At 41.1% G+C, this 18,123-nt stretch overlaps 1 protein-coding gene across 4 annotated transcripts; it reads left to right on the top strand.

Moving 5' to 3' along the window:
* The first annotated feature begins 2,674 nt into the window (after nucleotides 1-2,674).
* LOC126051267 (cytochrome b5) lies at nucleotides 2,675-17,142 on the top strand. 4 transcript variants are annotated; one of them, XM_049830318.1, is made up of 6 exons: nucleotides 9,122-9,167; nucleotides 9,851-9,942; nucleotides 10,758-10,886; nucleotides 12,543-12,572; nucleotides 15,139-15,173; nucleotides 16,035-17,142. In XM_049830318.1, the coding sequence occupies exons 1-6, from the start codon at nucleotides 9,137-9,139 to the stop codon at nucleotides 16,111-16,113; spliced, it is 396 nt and encodes a 131-aa protein (XP_049686275.1). In that variant the 5' UTR covers nucleotides 9,122-9,136; the 3' UTR covers nucleotides 16,114-17,142. The 4 variants fall into 4 exon arrangements, with proteins under 4 accessions (XP_049686274.1, XP_049686275.1, XP_049686273.1 ...); XM_049830317.1 differs by lacking the exons at nucleotides 9,122-9,167; nucleotides 9,851-9,942 and adding an exon at nucleotides 2,675-2,915; XM_049830315.1 differs by lacking the exon at nucleotides 9,122-9,167 and having other exon boundaries at nucleotides 9,660-9,942.
* The last annotated feature ends 981 nt before the right edge of the window (nucleotides 17,143-18,123 follow it).

Genomic DNA, 18,123 nt, shown 5'->3' with positions numbered 1-18,123 from the left:
GTCATGGCTGCTAACCTGGTCTGTTGGATGCCTGTTAGATGCTCCTATGTGTTGCAGCACAGGCCAGGCTCAGTGTAAAGGAACTAGAATATTTATGACAAAAAAGAACATCTAACATTTCATTATTTAAAGAAAATACACCTTTTAACTATAGCACCTTTCTCAAACACAGTGTTTCAAAGAAAAACAGGCAGGTAGAAAGTCTTTTTGTTACAAAAAGCCAGGAGCAAACACTGCACACCAGAAAAAGCTGTTCTAATAGTTCTCTCCCCTCCAAACCCTAAAACCCTTTTGGGAAATGGTCTTACCAGCGCAGTGAAGATAGTGATAAGTATTTTGTTTCCAAATTTTATGAAGTCACCAGGTATTCACCTGAAAAGCAATTTTGCAAATTGTGATCAAAAAATGATGAACTGGAAACATTTTTTGAGGAACAATGTCAAAGATAACTTTGCTGTTCTGATTTTGCTTTGCCTTGCTTACAGTGTAACACATTCAAAAGATTAACCTCAGTCATATCCTAGAAAAAATCACAAGGTCAGTGTTTTATAACTGTAATTTAAAAGAAAATAGCATGTTTCTTTGTTTCTTACCCTTAAAGGAAAACACATTTCAAGTTTTTTCTAGCAATCATAAAAAGTAGTTTTTTTAAAAATACCAGCCAAGACTATCACTTCATTATAGAATTCCAAAAGCTACAGCTTAAGGGAAAGAACTATTTTAAACAAATGAGAAAAAAATCTTGTCCCTTCGGAAACACAGAAAAGAAAGGCCGGGTCCCCAGCTTTCATAATGTTTAAAAGAATCCTAAAGGGCCAACTGGGGATTTTTGTGGGGAAGATGTTGTCAAATACATGCTGCAACGCTCCAGTGATCCACTTGCTGTTTGAGGCCAATACCCCTGTGGGAACCACTGGCTGTATTCAGTGTAAGTTAAATCTTCCCAGTCATCTTAAAAGCTAATGGGACAGAGTGCTTGCTAATGGCTTCTCCCTTCAGGGGAGAGCATAAAGAGAGAAGTACCAGTTAACATAGAACTACCAGTTATAAATCATAGCAAATAAACCCAGCTGCCTTCTGTATAAGTAGGAGAACTTAACACGTGTGGGAGAAGTTACATCTTTAGATGCCGATAATCACATGAACTTGAAACCACCACAGAGCTCCTGCTAAGCTGAACAGGACATCAGTTGGAGAATGGCTATCGCTGGTTTTCTGTCAAAACAGACAGGTAAATCACAGAGCTTGGTGGTGATATTTGTTGTTTTCAGTAATGACCTGGAAGATGAAGAGCCTCCTTATTTAAAGCTGAGAACACCACCAAGCTGTGAGGGACGGTAGCCACTCTTCCCATTAGGCTGACTGTAATGAACTAGAGACGGGATCTAAAGATCGTGGTGGCATTCAGCGAGGAAGTATGAAGCTGTCGTGCACAAAGATAACCAACAGCACATGCATAGGGTACAAAACAACTACCTAAGCACCAGCTTTGAGGACAGGTGCCTCGGCAGGTCACACTAGGTATATTTTATGTCACTAGTTATGCTGTAAACAAACCCCACAAAAAAACCCATCTTCTTATCAAGCCAGAGTGTGTACATGGGGCTGTTGCTGTTGAGGCACCCAAGCAGCGTACAGGTGTGACCCAGCGCCAGTAATGATGGGGACAGGGGGGCCCATTCTGACCAGCCCAACAAACAAAGCAAGCCATCAAACCCATCTCAGGCCAGAGTGAAGGAACCGGGGTTTAGCTTCAACACCACTGAGGAAAACCAGGGCTGCGGGTGGGTGAAAGGGCGTCATCAAGAGAAGGGGAAGGCGCCGCTCCCCGTGCCCTCAGCCCACCAGGCAAGGCAGGGGGCGATGTCACAGGGAACCCTCGGCTCAAGCCCCGCGGGAGAGCTCTCCCCAGGCAGGGCTCCTACCCCAGCCGGCAGGATTTGAGGAGCCGGCCCGAAGCACCTCTGACAGGGACGCTCCTCCGGCCGCCTCCCTTCACGGCCTGCGCGGGCCGCCGAGGCACCCGCGCGCCTCCCGCCTTCGGCGCGAGCAACCGCCGCGCGCGCGCGGGGGCGGGGCGGGAGGAAGGGGGCCGCGCGCGAGGCGGCCGCCGGCGCTGCGGGGATCCCGCCGGGCCCTATCGGCAGGCGTCCAGGGGGTAACGGGGGAGGCCGTGATCTCCCGGGCCCGGTACCCGCCCGCATCTGCCGCCGGTCCTGCCGAGAAAACCGGCGGCAGACCGCGGGGGAGGGGGGGGGGATCGGCTCGTCGCCGCGCGGCCCGGCATTCACCGCGGCCAACGCCTGCCAAAGGTGACGAAGGCCGGGGTAACCTCCCCCTGGCGGCCACGTTTCGCCCGCTGCCGGTTCGGAGCCCGGTGACGGCCCGTAAAACGCCGGCGGGCCCTACCCAGCCGCCGCTCGCTGCTCAGCGGGTCCCCGCGCGGCACGTGACCGGCGGCTGGTCACGTGGAGGGCGCCGCTCACTCCCGCGGCGGCGGGGCGAGGGGGGGGGGGAGAGGGCGGGGCACGAGGCCGCCGACCCACCTCACAAGTCCCTCCCCCGCGGGCGACCTCGGTCGCCAGCCCGACGCCTTCTTTGAAAGGCATTTGGCTTCGCCAATGAGTAAGCCGGCGACGAGGGGGCGGGCGGTGACGAGGGGGCGGTGGCGGGCGGTGATAGGCTTGCGGCTGGGCGCCAGTCGGCGGGCGCGCGTGGGAGCAGGGCTGTAGCCTGCTGAGGAGCCGGCGGCGGCGGCTGTCGTGGGGGACATGGTGGGCTCCAGAGAGGCCGGGGGCGAGTCGTGGCGGGGCCGGTACTACCGGCTGGAGGAGGTGCAGAAGCACAACAACAGCCAGAGCACCTGGATCATCCTGCACCACCGCGTCTACGATGTCACCAAGTTTCTGGACGAGGTGGGTGCCCCGGGGAGGCTGAAGGAGAGGGGCGGCGGTGGGGGGGGGCAACGACGCGGGAGGCCCGTGGGGCGGTTGCAGGCTCGCCGGCCGAACCCCCGGACCGCGGAGGGGGCGGCCGTTGTGGGGGCGGCGCAGCAGGGTGCCGCCCCCGGCCGGTCGCGATAGTGCCCTTTGAGAAGCAGTCGTGTGAGGGCCACGGGCCTTGCTGTGGGGGCGGCGGGAGCGGGTTCCGGGCAGGAAAAACCCGAGTGTGCCGGGCGCGCCGTCACCCCCCCACCCCCCCCCCCCCCCAGCGTGTAATCCGTGGCTGGGAACTGTTTTCTGCCTTCCTCTGCCTTTAAACTTTCTGACGTCGTAGAAACCCCAGTTCCCCAAAGGCATCGTGGTCTTACTGCTCTCCGGACACACTCGGCGCTGGTGCTGTGAAGCTGCAAAGGCTCCAACTCTACTTAGTAGATAGAGTACAGCGGTCCGGTTGAATGCTTTTGGTTGCTGGGTTGGGTTCCGCCCCATCCCGTCCCCCCCAGTTAATGATTAATGCTTTTGATCACTTGATGATGATGAGCAATTGATATAATTGTTGGTAGTCATGGTTAATAAAGAAGCATTTTAGTTATTGGACTAAAATATTCTTCTGTGGAGATGCAGAAATGCAACTGCGGAGCAATTTTTTTCCAGTGTTGAATGTAGCTAGGATTTATGAGTGTTATTTTGGATTTTCTCCCTCACTCCCATTATTCCTAATCTGTAAAGATCTAGCATCCAATTAAAAAGTGTTATGGTAGACTTACATTAATTTCTTTGAGAGTATAGTGTAGATTGGTAGTCACGTGGCAGAATTCGAGCCTCGGTAGTTCTGTAGCCCCATCTTCATTTTTGTGATTGTAAACACTTGAAATTCAAAGTATAAATCGAGCATTTTGAAATAAGAGGTCGACAAGAGGTTTTTCAAAGGCAGTGTTGACAGAGGTAGTATTTTGTTCTTAAGCTGTGTGCCAGCACGAACTGTTTGGCTTTTCAGCAAGGTGGATTGTGAAACTGATCTACTGACTCTTTCTTGATTATTTTTTCATCTAGCTCTGTCCCTGGTCTGGTTCCTCCTTCAGTTATGGAAATATTTGTTTAGTTATGCAGGCAAGGCCAGTTTAATTATAGAAGTCCTGAAGGAGAATGCAGTTTTTCATGCAGACTGAGAAGCTGAAGTAGCTGTTCTTGGAAACTTGATCAGTTTTGGCTGATACATATTTATATAAGCAATTCCAGATGGGGGGGTGAGGAGGGTATTCCCCCCCCAAAAAAAAAAAAAAAAAAACCAAAACCCCTTCTAAACACAACCCAAGAAAAAAACACGCTTGACAAAAAATCCAGAATCTAATGGGCTTTTGGATTTTAGTTGCACAAACAGGCTGACAGCCTCTTCTTTCAGTATGTGTGATGAAATTGGTGAATATTAAGAGTTACTACCTTGTGCAAATTTCTCCAAGAAAGCCTTCATCTCAGGACATCATTGCTAATTCAGCAACTTATCAAAAGAATCAGTTTGTCTGTAAGCAGTGACATAGTTGTTTCTTGGACAACTGTGGGGTGTCTGATGCACTCTGGTACACATGGGTCAAATTTTGGCCTCACACTAAACAGCTTTCAATAGAATATGGCTGGTTGTGGAGCTGAAGTTTCTGGGTCATGTTCTGAAACAGGAAGTGAATTGAGATTGGATAACTATTTTCAACAAAGTATCTAAATGAAGCTATACTCATAAGGAAAGTTCTTGGATATTGTCCTGTTCATTGTGTTGGTGATTTTTGGGATGGAACCCTTGGATTAAAATATTTCATATGAGTCTTTTTTTTCCTTTTTTGAATGCTTCTGATACCTGTTAATTTATCAAGTAAGTTGCTAATTCTTCTGACACTGTCAGACACCCTGAGGCATTTACGTGTGACAGATGAGGAGAAATTGGAGCTAGCCTCTTGCTGGTGCGTTCTGGAGTACGGTAAATGCTTCTCAGTGAAATGGGGATTACATTAGCTGTTTCAGTAGCATTATTGGTTAAACTCCGTTTTATTTCTTGCATTTCCTTGCAGGAGTATAAGAGCTTAAAATATTTCAAGAATTAAACGTAAGCTATTAAAATAAGTCCAATAGTATTAAAGAAGATACACTGCTAAATCATCACCTCATTCCTGCTCTTCCCAAGTAGCAAATAAATAAAAGTGTCAGTTTACTAGGGAGTGAGGAACTGGGAATGGAAGCTGACTTCACCAGTCCCATTTCTTAATTTGACAAGCAATTTTTCCAGCCACTGCATTAACCTATGGAAATATTTTCTTACTGATTATGAAGTTAAACTTTACGGTGCTCCAGTGCTCAAGACACCCTGGATGCTCTCATGCCTAGTAAGAGGAAGTATGCTACTGCCTTTCACTTCATTACAGTACTTAAAGGGTGTATTGCCTCTGTCTAGCTTTCGTCTCTTCATAAAGCTTCTAGATGTTTAATGAAACTTGTTTGGTTTTGGGGAACCATCAACCTCTCTGAACACTTAAGTTAGATAGTAAACGGACTTGGAGTAGTGATGTGTATGTGTTGGGGGTGATGAGGCTGAAAAGGAGTGGAGGCATCACACACTATGACCATATTGGCTTTGTTTTCTAAGGACAAGGCTTAAAAAAGATCATTTGAAATACAGATGACATGCTGGAGGAGGAAAGGATTGTGTATTTTGACATCTTGTCCTAGGGGTTACTGAATACACAAGATTCCAGCAACTGCTTTTTCTGTAATTCTTTTTTTAAATGGCAGATCTTGGGGAAACTTTATAACTTGAATATATATCTCTGAATTTTCTTCAATTATCAAAGTATATCCTCTAGGAGAGGAAATCAAGAGACCTCAGCTTTTGGAGTGCAGTGTCTGAAAGCCCTTGGCATGAAAGACTATTTCTGAGACCACAAACTTCTATATCCTCTTTTTCATTCAGAGGCTGTTGGACCTGTGTTACAGAAAATTTGGGAAACCTTTTCATAGTTTCAGGTCCTATGCCATTTAAGGGAAAATAGCTACTAGAAATGCATGTATACTCACAGCAGGATCTTATGACTATATCTGTATTGCAGATAATTACACGTGAATAATATGAAATGTCAATTAATGGATATGTTGGTAATGCTCAGTAGTATTTCTCCATAGTTCAATAAAGCAATCGGACTAGTCAGGCTTTGACATCAATCTAATGAGCGAATCAAGAGTAGCTGGGCCTATAAAAATGAAATGATCAGTCTCTTGATCTACTTCCATTTGTGGTAGGAATCCTCCCTATGGCTTTTGTGGCAACTTGGCTGGATTCCTTAAACTAGGCAGAGAAGCTAACAAGAATAGGAACATGTCTACCTGAGAGAAATTCCTTGTTCTGGAAACTAACTATAGTATGCATTTAAAATTAATCTAATACAGACTTTGTTTAGGTTACTTAAATTGGTGGTGGTCTCAAAATTTAGTGAAAACATCAATGGCCAATGAAAATGGGTTTTTCATAAGGTATAAACTTGTGCTTCAATAGCACTGTTTCTAAACAGAATGGACAGCTCCCACAACATGTGTTTTGTAATGCTGATCAAATAAAGTATAGAAAAACAAATATTGTTTTACTCTGTCAGAATGAGAAATGTTCTCTCCACTATGTGGTGGTAACTTATATTCATCCTGTATGATGATATTGTGGAGGAGTAGCATACTACCTTCCATATTCAAAGTAGTGAATGGCTTACATTGAAAAGTGCTGGTACTAGCACATTTTGAAGTATGTCAAGGTACCATGTGAATTCTTATTGCAGAAACTTGCAGTCTAAGGATTAAAACCAGTGTTATCACTTCCTTAAGCTCTGATGAAGCTTGCAGGAGGATTTGAAAATGCTTTGAAAAATAGCACTTCTTAGCATTCTTTTATGTCTGCAAGCTATAATTGTTTTGTAAGTGGGGAAATGGGCACCCAGCTACTGGGCATTTCTTTTGCACTTCATCTAAAACCCTAATGATGGTTTTCAAAAATCCACTCTCATAAAGAGAACTACTTTCCTAGGGTCCTAAAATTTTACATGAGTACAGAATTCCTGTCCTGTAACTTAAATAGGTGATGGAAGTAACTTTGGAGGACTCTTTTCAGACTACATGAAAGTGCCCTTAAACCAAACAAGCATTAGTCCTTCTGTCTTGCACAATAAAGCTGAGGTTCTCTGGGTGTCTCTGGCTCTGTCGCTGTCCCTTTCTGCTTCTCATTCCCTGTAGTGCAGAAAATGAAACTCTAATCTATAACGCTGCAACTGGTGGAGACCTTTGCTAATCTCCCCAAAAGTTAAATTGGACCTTAGATTTGATTCCCCCATTATGGGAAAGGAGAGGTGGCAGGAACTGTGAATTAGGATAGTTACACTTTAATAGTCTTGAACTATGGCACTGAGAAAGTCGCATGACTGTAGCGAGGGGGAGAAGAGCTGATAGGCATTCAGGATGAAGTAATTACAGACTTCTGACCCAGATAAAGCAAATAAGCTGTTAAACTCACTGCTCTCATCTAAAACTTTCTAATGTGCTGCTGTCAGGAATTAATCTATGCTATGTACTAGTGCTGGCTCTGTACAGATATCTGTTATGCTACTAACTTAGATATCTATGTTATTATATTGGGAATGTCCTAGGAATGAGCTAGACTAGCTTAATTTATCAGCAAAAGCTTTTTCATTTCCCTCGAACCACAAGTTTACCTGCAAAAACACTTCATTTATTTGTATTAGCAGGATTTCACTTTAGGAGTCACTATGTATATTGTCTTGTGGGCTTTCCAGTTCCAGGGTCTATCCAGAGGCTCTTAATTAAAGTAGAAATTCTGGGAGCAAGCTTTGTTTACCAGGCAGAAGTGTGAACAAAAGTCCTGTATAAACAAACTCTGAGAAACTCATTGAACTGTGGAAAATGCTCAGCTTTTGATGGAAAAGTTACTTCTTGCCCTCTGTGAGACATTACAGTTGCTCCCTTTCATTAGGGGAGGTGAAGTTTTTTCATTAATTACTTGTATTACGTGCTAGTTGTTTGCAGAAAGCTTGTAAGTTTGCATCTTCAAGCACAGGTGCCATCTAAAAGGAAAGTGTTTAGTTTCAAAGCACTTTTATGTATGTCTGGTAGGTTACTAGTAACATCATCTGCTAGATGGCTTAATTTGAAAACAGTGTGTGATTCTTTCTAACTTAGTCTTGCTGATGTGAAGGGAAAAATACTACCAGTTTTCCAGCTGTGGTGGCGAAGGTCAGGGTGAGTTTGTCCCCTTCAGCTGATGTGTGATAGCCACTGGTAGCAGTCACTGTGTTGACACTAACAATGTGGTTTTATAGACAGACAGATCAGTTATTAATTAGACCAAAAGCTAGTTCTACAGATAAGAGCTGGAGTGCCTCAGTGAAGCTGCCCATATAGCTACGCAATTGCTTTGTAGTGGCACAAGGGACCTACAGGTAGTTCGTTAAACTACTCTGTGAAATAGTTTTAATGTATATGCATTATACTGGTAGGTATCCACTTGTTTGGTTGACTGGTGAATTTGGGGGGGGAACTAGTGTAAACCATGTGATCTCGGTGACTTCCTTGAGTAACTGGTGTTTTATCTACTTGTACATGCTGCTAGTGCTTTATGGATAGTTTAACTTTGCCTGTTGCTACTTGTTGATGTCTTGTTTGTTAAGCATGTTTTCTGAGGAGTTTTGCCACCTTCTCTGCTGAAGATGCCACATTTTACTATTTTGGGGAGTGCAATTCTATAGCATGGTATTAAAAAACCAAACCAAAACAAAGCCTCAAACCTGAACCCCATGTTGCTGGAGGAATTCTTCGAAGACTTAGTTGTGGCAGTATCTGGGAGATCCTGTTAGATCCAAGCTCAGCTTCTTAAATGTGCTACACAGTTCAAGGCACTGAACTTGAGTGATCCCTCAACTTTTGTCCAGTCTTTTCCCTGAATACTTACTAGAATGGACTCAAGGGCAGGATTTTGGTGAGCATGGCATATTTGCACTTACTAGAATGGACTAAAGGGCAGGATTTTGGTAAGCACAGCATATTTGCGCGTCTGCTTGCATAATCTTTACTCTGCATGCACTTTTTTAACCTTTTTTTGCTCAGCTGCTGTGCCTAATCTCTTTATCAATTGCGTAATCTTGCTTTGCTTAGTCATGGTAGGGATCCCTTACCCTTCTAGCAGTGGTATCTTGCCTCTTTTAAAAAAAGTGTTGGGTTGTGTTTTTTTTGTGGTTTTGTTTGTTGTTGTTGTTTTTTTTTTTTAATGCAACTTTCTTAATCTGTTAAAATAAATGTCTGCCTTGAATGCAAAGATTCAAATTTTGGAGTTCTGGTACTGCTGGAAACTGGTAGTAATAGTGTCTTCCTGATCTGTATGAACAAGTCTTAGTTTTGTTGGAAGAGAAGGATTGGTAGAAGATTACTATGGTGGATTTGAAGTAAATGCTAACCTGAATTGCCTAGACTAACAGAAATGTTTATGCCATTTCTTTAATCTACTGTCTAAGCATAGCCTTTCTGTTCAGCTATGCTCCAGGCAAGATGACCCTAAACAGTAGAAATTTTGCCTATTTTCATCATTTTAGATCTTGTAGTCAGAAGCATTAAAAATAGAATTGAGTCTCCAAAGCCTTGTTTCTTCTGTCACTGGTAAAGTGTTAAACTTATTTCATGGTTGGCTTAATCCAAGGCAGTAGTACTAAAGTGTTTTCAACTGGCCTATCTAATAATTCCCAGTGTTTATGTACTAATTTCCTACTTAAAAGTTGAGTGGTGAATTTTTATGGCATGTTACTTAGCTTCAAGTTACTTATTCATATATCAGATGAGAAAATTCACTGAACTAGAAGATGTGATATATCTTGCAGTATGTACAGAGTTGTTTGATGGATGGAAATGTGGAAATGCATGCAATCCCAAAAGTGCATCTTGGGGAAGAATAAAAGTCAATGGGGAACAGGTATTTAGGTTAAGGGAATGGTGATGAGTTGAGGTCTTAGGAGACATGGGAGATGACTTCTCTACATCTCGAGGGTTTTATCAGTAATGTGGTTTTGGGATTCCATAATCTGCTGAAATAGAATTGCTATTCTAGTGTCTTGTATGAGCTTTCAACTGTGCTTAAATAGTTCCAGAGTAGCTGGCTTACTAGATAATTATACAGTAATTTCTTTTGGAAAGGACCCTTGAAGACTATCTAGTCCAACCCCTAGCTCAAACTCGGATTAACTTGAAGGTCAGGTTCCTTAGCACCCTGTGTAGGCAACCTGAAACAGTGGAGATTCTGCATGCTCCCTTGCCAACTTGTTTCAGCGCTTGATTGCTCTTCTTGTGAATAACTTTTTTGTTAAATCTACCTGGAATGTTCTTGCTCAACTTATACCTTTTGGCTTTTATACTTTTGCTGTATAAAGCATTGTTTGGATAAAAATATAAATTTCCTGCAGAAGTGAGAGCATGGAATGTACCTTTAGATAATAGTTAGGCTGTAAAAGACACTGATTCCCATAATGTTCTAAATGCTTTAGTTGCTAGGGGTAATGCCTCTTACTGCTCCATTGCTGATGGAGTAGAGACTTAGCTTCCTTGATTTTGGCTTCAGAGAGTACATAAAGCTCTCTAGTTATTTGGAGAGGCTTACATTTGCTCTAAGAAGACTAGCACCTGATTTTGCAAGGACAATTTTTTTATTTTTAGAAATGTAGAAATTAAGAATTTCCATTTTTAGAATGTTTAATGGTTTTCAATAACAAATGCAACTATTAAACACTGCAGCACCCAGGTGGTGAAGAAGTCCTCAGGGAGCAAGCTGGGGGAGATGCTACTGAGAACTTTGAAGATGTTGGCCATTCCACAGATGCAAGGACGCTGTCAGAAGACTTTATTATTGGGGAGCTTCATCCGGTGAGTATGTGAAAGTACCAGCACTGGCTGTTGACTATAGTGTTTTTGCATCTAGTTGTTTCTCTGGTCATTTACCTCAAAATAAAGGAGAGCTGCTAGTTTGGGCCCTGCAGCTGTTTGTGGATGGACCTGGGCTTGGGGATAGGTTCCCCCAATGCGAAGGGATTTGATTAGTGTAGCATAAGGATTGTGACATCTAAAAGTTTGCTGCTTTGAAATATTTTACAGCTTAGTTCTTGATTAAACTGAATATGGAATCATGCCATTTCTGGTGCACCCTGTGGGCTTTATAATGAGACTCTATAACCCCTGATGGTGATATGTGAGAATGTCTAGGCCTTTTCTTATGTCGATGTGCAGAGTGATTACTAAGAGACGCTTTCATAATTGTAAATATTTATGCCAGGCTTCCATCTGGATCTCAAAGTACAATCTTGGCTCTTCATATGTATGTTTAGAAAACAGCTACTGTAAGCATTGTACTTCTAGTTTGGTGCTCTGTCTTCCCCCTCTCTGGCTCACCTGGTTTTGAGCTGTATCAGTGTTCCCTACTTGTAGCTGTCAGGGTTGTTTATGATCAGTTCCCACTGGATCATCTGTCACTTCCTCTTTTCTATACTGTCCTTGATGTTTCCTGTACTTCTAACAAGCACCTTTCTGCTGTCTCAAGTTTTGAAGGATTTATTTCTAGCTACAGAGCTACTGCCTTGGCTTCCTTCAGATAGGCCTTATTTAAGCTCTCCTGCATCTTAATAGTTGAAAACCACTTGTTAGTGGTTTAGGCTGCTAGTGTGCCCATCTGCTCTACTTTACTGCCCATCCCTGCCTCTTCTCTCTTCCTCTTCTATCTGTTTTGTGTATGTTTTGTCTTGCATTTGGGGTAAATATCACTGTCTTGAGTAGCATATTTCACAGTAAGATTCCTGATCTTATATCTGTCTTAGGTTCTCTCTTGATAAATATTAGTAGTGTAGCTTCTCCTAATATGAAATAATTGAGATCTGATGCACGATTGTTAACATTGCAAGCTTGTTGTCTGTTTCAGATGGCAGTTGATGCCAGTAAAGTTATTTAACCTGGCTACCAGTCCAGTTCTTCTTTGTTTGACAAGTGCCTGTTTTCATTTGATATGAAATAAACAGCATGATAATTTAATGTACAAATACAGCACTGTCAAGATTATATACTGTTGGGCTTTTTTTTGTAATGAATGTGACCATTTCAAGTAAAACTGCATAAGGTTTTGGAAGATCCATAGAATTTGGGACTTCTGCACTGGACATTGGACCAAACCTAGTTAGAAGACTTTACCCAATAATACGAGTAGACTAATATGGTTGCAATTGGTGTATAAGCTAAGGTTATGTGTACTGTTTAGAGACAAAGGGAATGCAAAAACATGAGCACAAGAAATAATGAAATATGTTGGAGAGTCAGGTTTCTTGTCTTTATTGTATACTGGGAAATATTATTTAAGGAAGTGATCTTGTTTATGGTACAAAATCATACACTGACATCTATGCTCTTGCAAGTCTGTTTCCTAGGTAAAAATAGGTACACATCAACAGAATAAACTGTAAACTGAATTTAGTGATAAATGGGGTTTTTTAATGCTTTGGGGTTTTGTCTAAATGTTTCTTGCTTGTTTTCCTGCAGGATGATAGAGGGAAGCTTCAGAAACCAACAGTAAGTGTGTTTCTTGAAATGCCACATTGTTTCCCTTGGGCATTAAGGACAGTGTCTGTCTGTAAATGGTATACCCCCAGAGGCAAAAATAATTCAACTTGATTTAAGTGTCGTATTTCAGGTCATAAATCTCTTAAACCTGTTGATCTGGCTTCACATTATTCTTCCTGTTAGCTGTTCTTTTCTTTAAATTGTGTGGTTTCGAACCAAGAGGTTACTAAGTGTGATGGCATTACACTGTAGCAAAAAGGTAAGCCTAGAATCAGTCAATGGTTTTCTAGTATTCAGTTTAAGAAAAAAATTGGTTTATAGACAAAATGGATTAAACTAGTAAGTGTTTGTGGGGGAAAAATGTGATGCTTAACAAGATATTGGTAACACTAGTAGATAGAGAATGTAGAGGCATTTGATTGCTGTACTATACATCAGTTATTTTGCAATTGTAAACCCTTTTCAAGGTGAAAATACTGTTTGATTCCTGACTTTCTGTAGATTTTGCTGAGTGTCCTGTCAATTCAGTATTGCACTTATTTTCTGATGGTTTTTTTCCCTATCTTTAATAGAATAAAGTTGTGTTGGCACTCCACTATCAAACTAATAAAATTCAGATGTCCCTTAAAGGAGCAAGTGCATCAGGGATTAATTTGTACAGTTGCTGCTGCTGAGTGTATAGAGGATATTTGCTCAGGTGTACCTAACAGTACAGCAGTGCACTTAGGAAATAGCTGAAGATTATTTTTAAATGAAGTATAGTAGGAATAGGATCTTACTCCTGCTGTTTGAGAGATTACTTTTAAGAAACAATCACTTTTGTAGGGTCTTCCAATAACATGATGTAAATTGAAGGAAAGAGTAAAAAAAATAAAATATATATATATATACACACTGAAATGTTTGCTAGAGCAATTATTCATTTTATTATTAAGTACTGGAACTATTATACTAACAAAAATAAGAAATGGAGTTGTGACTGGAATTCAGAGCTTCTTCCCACTGAGAATAACATCTGCTATTCTGATTTCTTTTGAAATTCAGGGTAGTTTACACTCAAGCTGTAAGAGCAGCAGCCATCAATGCAACTGAGAGACTGCCCAGTGCAAGTTGTAGTACACAATACCTTGATTAAGCTCACAGGAAGTTAGTAAACTGGAGCACTTAGAATATTAGTTTGGCCAAAGTGTGGTCAGTTGGGAGTTAAGATGTATCCAAATGACTTTTTACTACATTCCCGTTTGGCTTATTCCCTTGTTTTAGTGCTGCTCATAGTTATCTACAGGACATGTAGGTCATCCCTCCTTACAGAAGGAAGCTGGAGCACTTTCCTCCAGCAGGATGTGTGGGTGTAGCTGATAAGACAGTTTCACTTTGGGTTGCACTCTGGGTGGCTAACATGACAGGTTAGCCCTGTGCCCTGGCTCTCCAGGAGCTGTCAAAGGGCCTTGTGTTTTCAAATGTCCTTCTCATCCTTGCACTGTATTTAAAGTACCTTCAGTGTACATGTCCAGTGTCATAGTGTTTAAAAACAAGTTTTCATGAGCTGGGCTATATTTCTCTTGCTGTCTTGATGTGATGGGAAGCCATGCCCTGGCCCTGGATGTGGCAAGACTGTTGTAGAAGGTGTTAGGCTTGATAGTGTGGGCATAAGCTTTTCCATGCTGTTTGGCTTTGGGATTATTTTTTCATGGAGGTGTTCACAAAACCAATATAGTTGTAATCACTGAGTCTTATTCTTTTAAACATGGTATTTGTCACATGTAAACCTGTGATGATTTGGGTGCTTGCAAAAGTAGTCTGTTTGAACCTATGAGAGGATGTTAGGAATCTTTTGCTTTTTAAATGAATTGCAAATATTCTGATACTGAGGCAATTAATTTTTCAGTGATGGATCTAGTACCACTAAATTTAAGTACAATTCTAGTGCTTGGATCTTTTAAATGCACTTAGGGCCATGTGCAGTTAGTAGTATTCAAATTAATAAGTCTTCATATACATTGTACCTAAGTGGGATTTGATCTTGTAGTGCTGCTTTTTCTATGGACACTGAACAAGAAGTCCAAATAGGTATCAGAAACGACTATAATAACTTGACTGATTCTTATGCAGTCTGAAACACCACACTAAAAAACTCAGTTTAATAAGCCTCATAGATGTAAATTAGCAGCTTTCTTCGTTTAGGTTTGATATAAGAAATATTTGTGTATTAATTCAGAGTCTTTTCATTTAGATTTTAGGCAAGTAAGGGATCTTTGTCTTTTATGTGACTAAAACTTTTTCAAATGTAACCTAAGGTTGAAGTTAGCTTCATGGAAAACTTGCAGCAAAATTCCTTGCAATGATATTTCTCTTTAAATAACTTGATGCAATGTGGACTACAGAAACTGCTGCTAGCTAGCTTCTAATACAACAGTCTGTTATAGGAATTCTGATGAAATGCTTTCCAAATGCAATGCACTGAGTTGTTTTTTAAATTAGTCCCACTTAATGAGTTTTGAGAAATTGAGGGGCTAGTTAAAATGGAGAGGGGTGTCTGCCTGATGTAAATATCTTCTTCTGCTTTGCTTTCCAGGAAACTCTTATTACCACTGCTCAGTCTAATTCCAGGTATAGTATGACACCTGATGTCAAACTTGAAGTTCCTCATGATTATGTTTCTGAAGCTTAGGAAGCTGAATAGTTTCTATGTGCTAGAAGCTTAGATGTCAGAGGACAGTGCATGAAAATTTCTGTTCTACATAAAGCCCAAGGTGGCATCTATGTGTACCACTTTACAAGCATGTTAGCTTACTAGCTAGATTTTTTTTCTCACACTGATATGTATCAGTATCTACCAAATGGTTTATATTGCACAAGCCTTCATTTCTGGAGATTTATCAGGTATATAGAAGACACTTGGTGCCATTGCTGCCTTTTTTTACTGACATGGATACCTCATTTTAAAAATTCGCTACAAATGCTGCATCTGAAGGAAACAAGACAATTGTGTCTATAAGAAGGAAAATCCATCAGAATGGGGGGGACGGACCACTTTGTAACACCACTGAATCAAACTTTATATCCTGCTGACAATTGCCTATTGCTGAAACCTCAGAGGCTGTTCCATGCCCCTCTAAGTGGGGAGCTTGGGTGCTTGAAAGTGTCATGTGATGCTGCTACTTAAATGTCTTTTGAATGAATGATAGTCTGGGCAGCACGCCATGACTTTAAGGGTGTCTGGAGTCTTCTCTAGTAAGCAAACTTCTTATAAGCTCTAGTACAAAGCCTTAACAGTACAAGCTTTTTAACTTGGCTAGAGTATTACTGGCCAGCCCAGGTGTTCTATTGCCCTAACTTTGAAGTATTTGTTGGAGTGGGGAGGGAGGACTTCTTTAAGCAAGGACTTTTTTTTTTTTTTTTTTTTTTTTTTAACTTTTAAACTTGCTGGTTGCCACTTCCTAAACTGCTGTTTCAAAAACTTGCTTCTAGTTCATGGTCCAACTGGGTGATCCCGGCAGTAGCAGCAATTATTGTGGCCCTGATGTATCGTTCCTACATGTCAGAGTAAGCGCCTTACTGAGAACTAATGCAAGAAGAGACTGATCCGGGAAAGAATATAAGCAATCCTAACCCACTGTGTTTCCAGAAAAAGCCTGGTGTTTGAAGAAAAATTCAACTTTTTCAGAAAGCTGAACAATTCTTTTCTGCTGTGCACTTTTCTTAATGTTGCCTTCTTATTTGCTGTTCCGAAGTGATAAAAAGGCAGCATTTCTCTTTTAGTATAACAATTTTATTCTCTAATGAATTATTTCATAACTGTATTGGTTTCTGTGTTAGAGTATTGTTTTGTATGTAACACTGATTCTGGTTATTTCTCTTTAATCTGTAATGGGGTCCATAGGACTCTCTTTACATATAAATTTTACAGCTTTAAATGACTACCAAAACTGTGTACATGTATTTGTCCATGTACACAACTTCACTTAACTTAAAAAATAATGTTGTCTTCAATATAGTATGTTTGAATGAAATGCTAACTAAATGTAATAGAAAAAGCTGAGTGGAGTAGTGGGTACAGGTGCCTGTAAGCAGTTGGGCCCTACTAATCAGGCTATAATGAGCTGATTGTCTTTCCTTTCCTCTTGACATCTGCTCTTACAGTTGTTGTAGATAATACTCCTAGCAAGCTGTTCTGTTTGGTTCCCGTTGAAAAATTCAGGGGAAATATGAAACCCAATATTTGGCCCAATTATGTCTGTCTCAGTTTTGTGAAAAGTAGCTCTTTTTAGAAAAAAAAAAAAAAAAAAAAGTAACTGCTACTAAATAATACTGTTCCTGCCAAGCACTCAGGTGACTCTAAGAATTTGTTCTGGAACTTTTAGACTCTTATAAATTCTTGAACTTTGTCATGTACATTGTAAGGGAAAAAATGATACATGGAATCTGTTCCTGACTGTTCTGTGATGTGCTCCTTGGTGCTTTACTATGAAGAAATGACTATTTTCACTGCTAAATACAAGATAACTGAAAGTTTGCATTTTGTGGTGAACATTTTTAGTCATATGTAAATGATCATGAATAAAAGTTTAATTGCTTACTCTTGCTGGCTTAAATACATTCATTTCAAACTTTTTGAAGGCCTTGGAAGGGATGCTCTTGCATATTGGGACACTGCTCAGAAGTACCTGTTTGGTGCGTGCTGAAAGTTGAGGTATGTCCCTTATGCAGGGAAGTAGCATGTAAAAAATAAGACAGTGTATTATGAAGTAGTTAGCATAGACAAATGTTTTCATCAGCGTGACCTCAGTACCAACTAGTGACTCTGCAGTGGTTTGGCCCTGCAAGCTCTGCCACCCTGACATTCACCAGGACTCAAAAGAGTATTCCAAGGGCTGCTTCTTGGCAGCATGAAGTTTAGGCTCTGTGTCAAGTCAAATCAAATTGAAAGATAGTATACTGTAAACATGAGCTTAAAAAAAAAAAAAAAACAAAACATAAAATTGGGGAAGGAGAAGTGCTGTGACTTCAGGAGATTGTCTTGTGCATCTGTAAGACTATGTCAATACAGGAATCCTTTAAGAATTCTTTATTGTGGGAATTCCTTTATTGTTATAGCAAATAAGGATATCTCATATAGCTTCAACTGTGAAAGTGTTTAGTCTCTCTTACATTTGTATTAATTTGTTCTGTCAGACTTGGTTTACAGATACAGACGTGCACTTATAGCAGATCCCATCAGCTTCTTTAGTTGGAAATTTTAACCTGCAGTGTAAATGGCAGTGTTTGGGATTGTGTCTAGCACTGACTTATTATGTCCTCTTTTTGCCCTAGCTTTTCCTCTGAACGTGGTGAAGCAGAGTTTAAAAATTGAGACTTTTATTGACTTTTTTTACAGATAATGTTTAAAAAGGATATATTAACTCTGAGTTGGTATTTAGATTCATAAATCAAGTTTCAAGTACTGAATTTCCTGTTAGTTTTCAAAATAACATTTTAAGTTCACGTGTCTAGGTGAGGCAAAAACCTCCCCAAAACTCCAGCAACTTTAGAAAGCTTAACCTCCCCCCACCCCTTGCAA

This window comes from Accipiter gentilis, chromosome 27 (assembly GCF_929443795.1).
Source record: "Accipiter gentilis chromosome 27, bAccGen1.1, whole genome shotgun sequence".
Taxonomy (NCBI): Eukaryota; Metazoa; Chordata; class Aves; order Accipitriformes; family Accipitridae; genus Astur; species Astur gentilis.
The sequence above is the reverse complement of the archived record's forward strand: the minus strand, read 5'-3'. Positions and strand labels throughout refer to the sequence as shown.

Excerpts from the sequence above, each read along its gene's own strand:
- LOC126051267 (XM_049830316.1), top strand. The coding sequence starts at position 9,766 with ATGGCATGTTACTTAGCTTCAAGTTACTTATTCATATATCAGATGAGA. Across the intron at positions 9,943-10,757 it reads TAAAAGTCAATGGGGAACAG|CACCCAGGTGGTGAAGAAGT; the intron begins GTATTTAGGTTA and ends TAAACACTGCAG. Across the intron at positions 10,887-12,542 it reads TTATTGGGGAGCTTCATCCG|GATGATAGAGGGAAGCTTCA; the intron begins GTGAGTATGTGA and ends GTTTTCCTGCAG.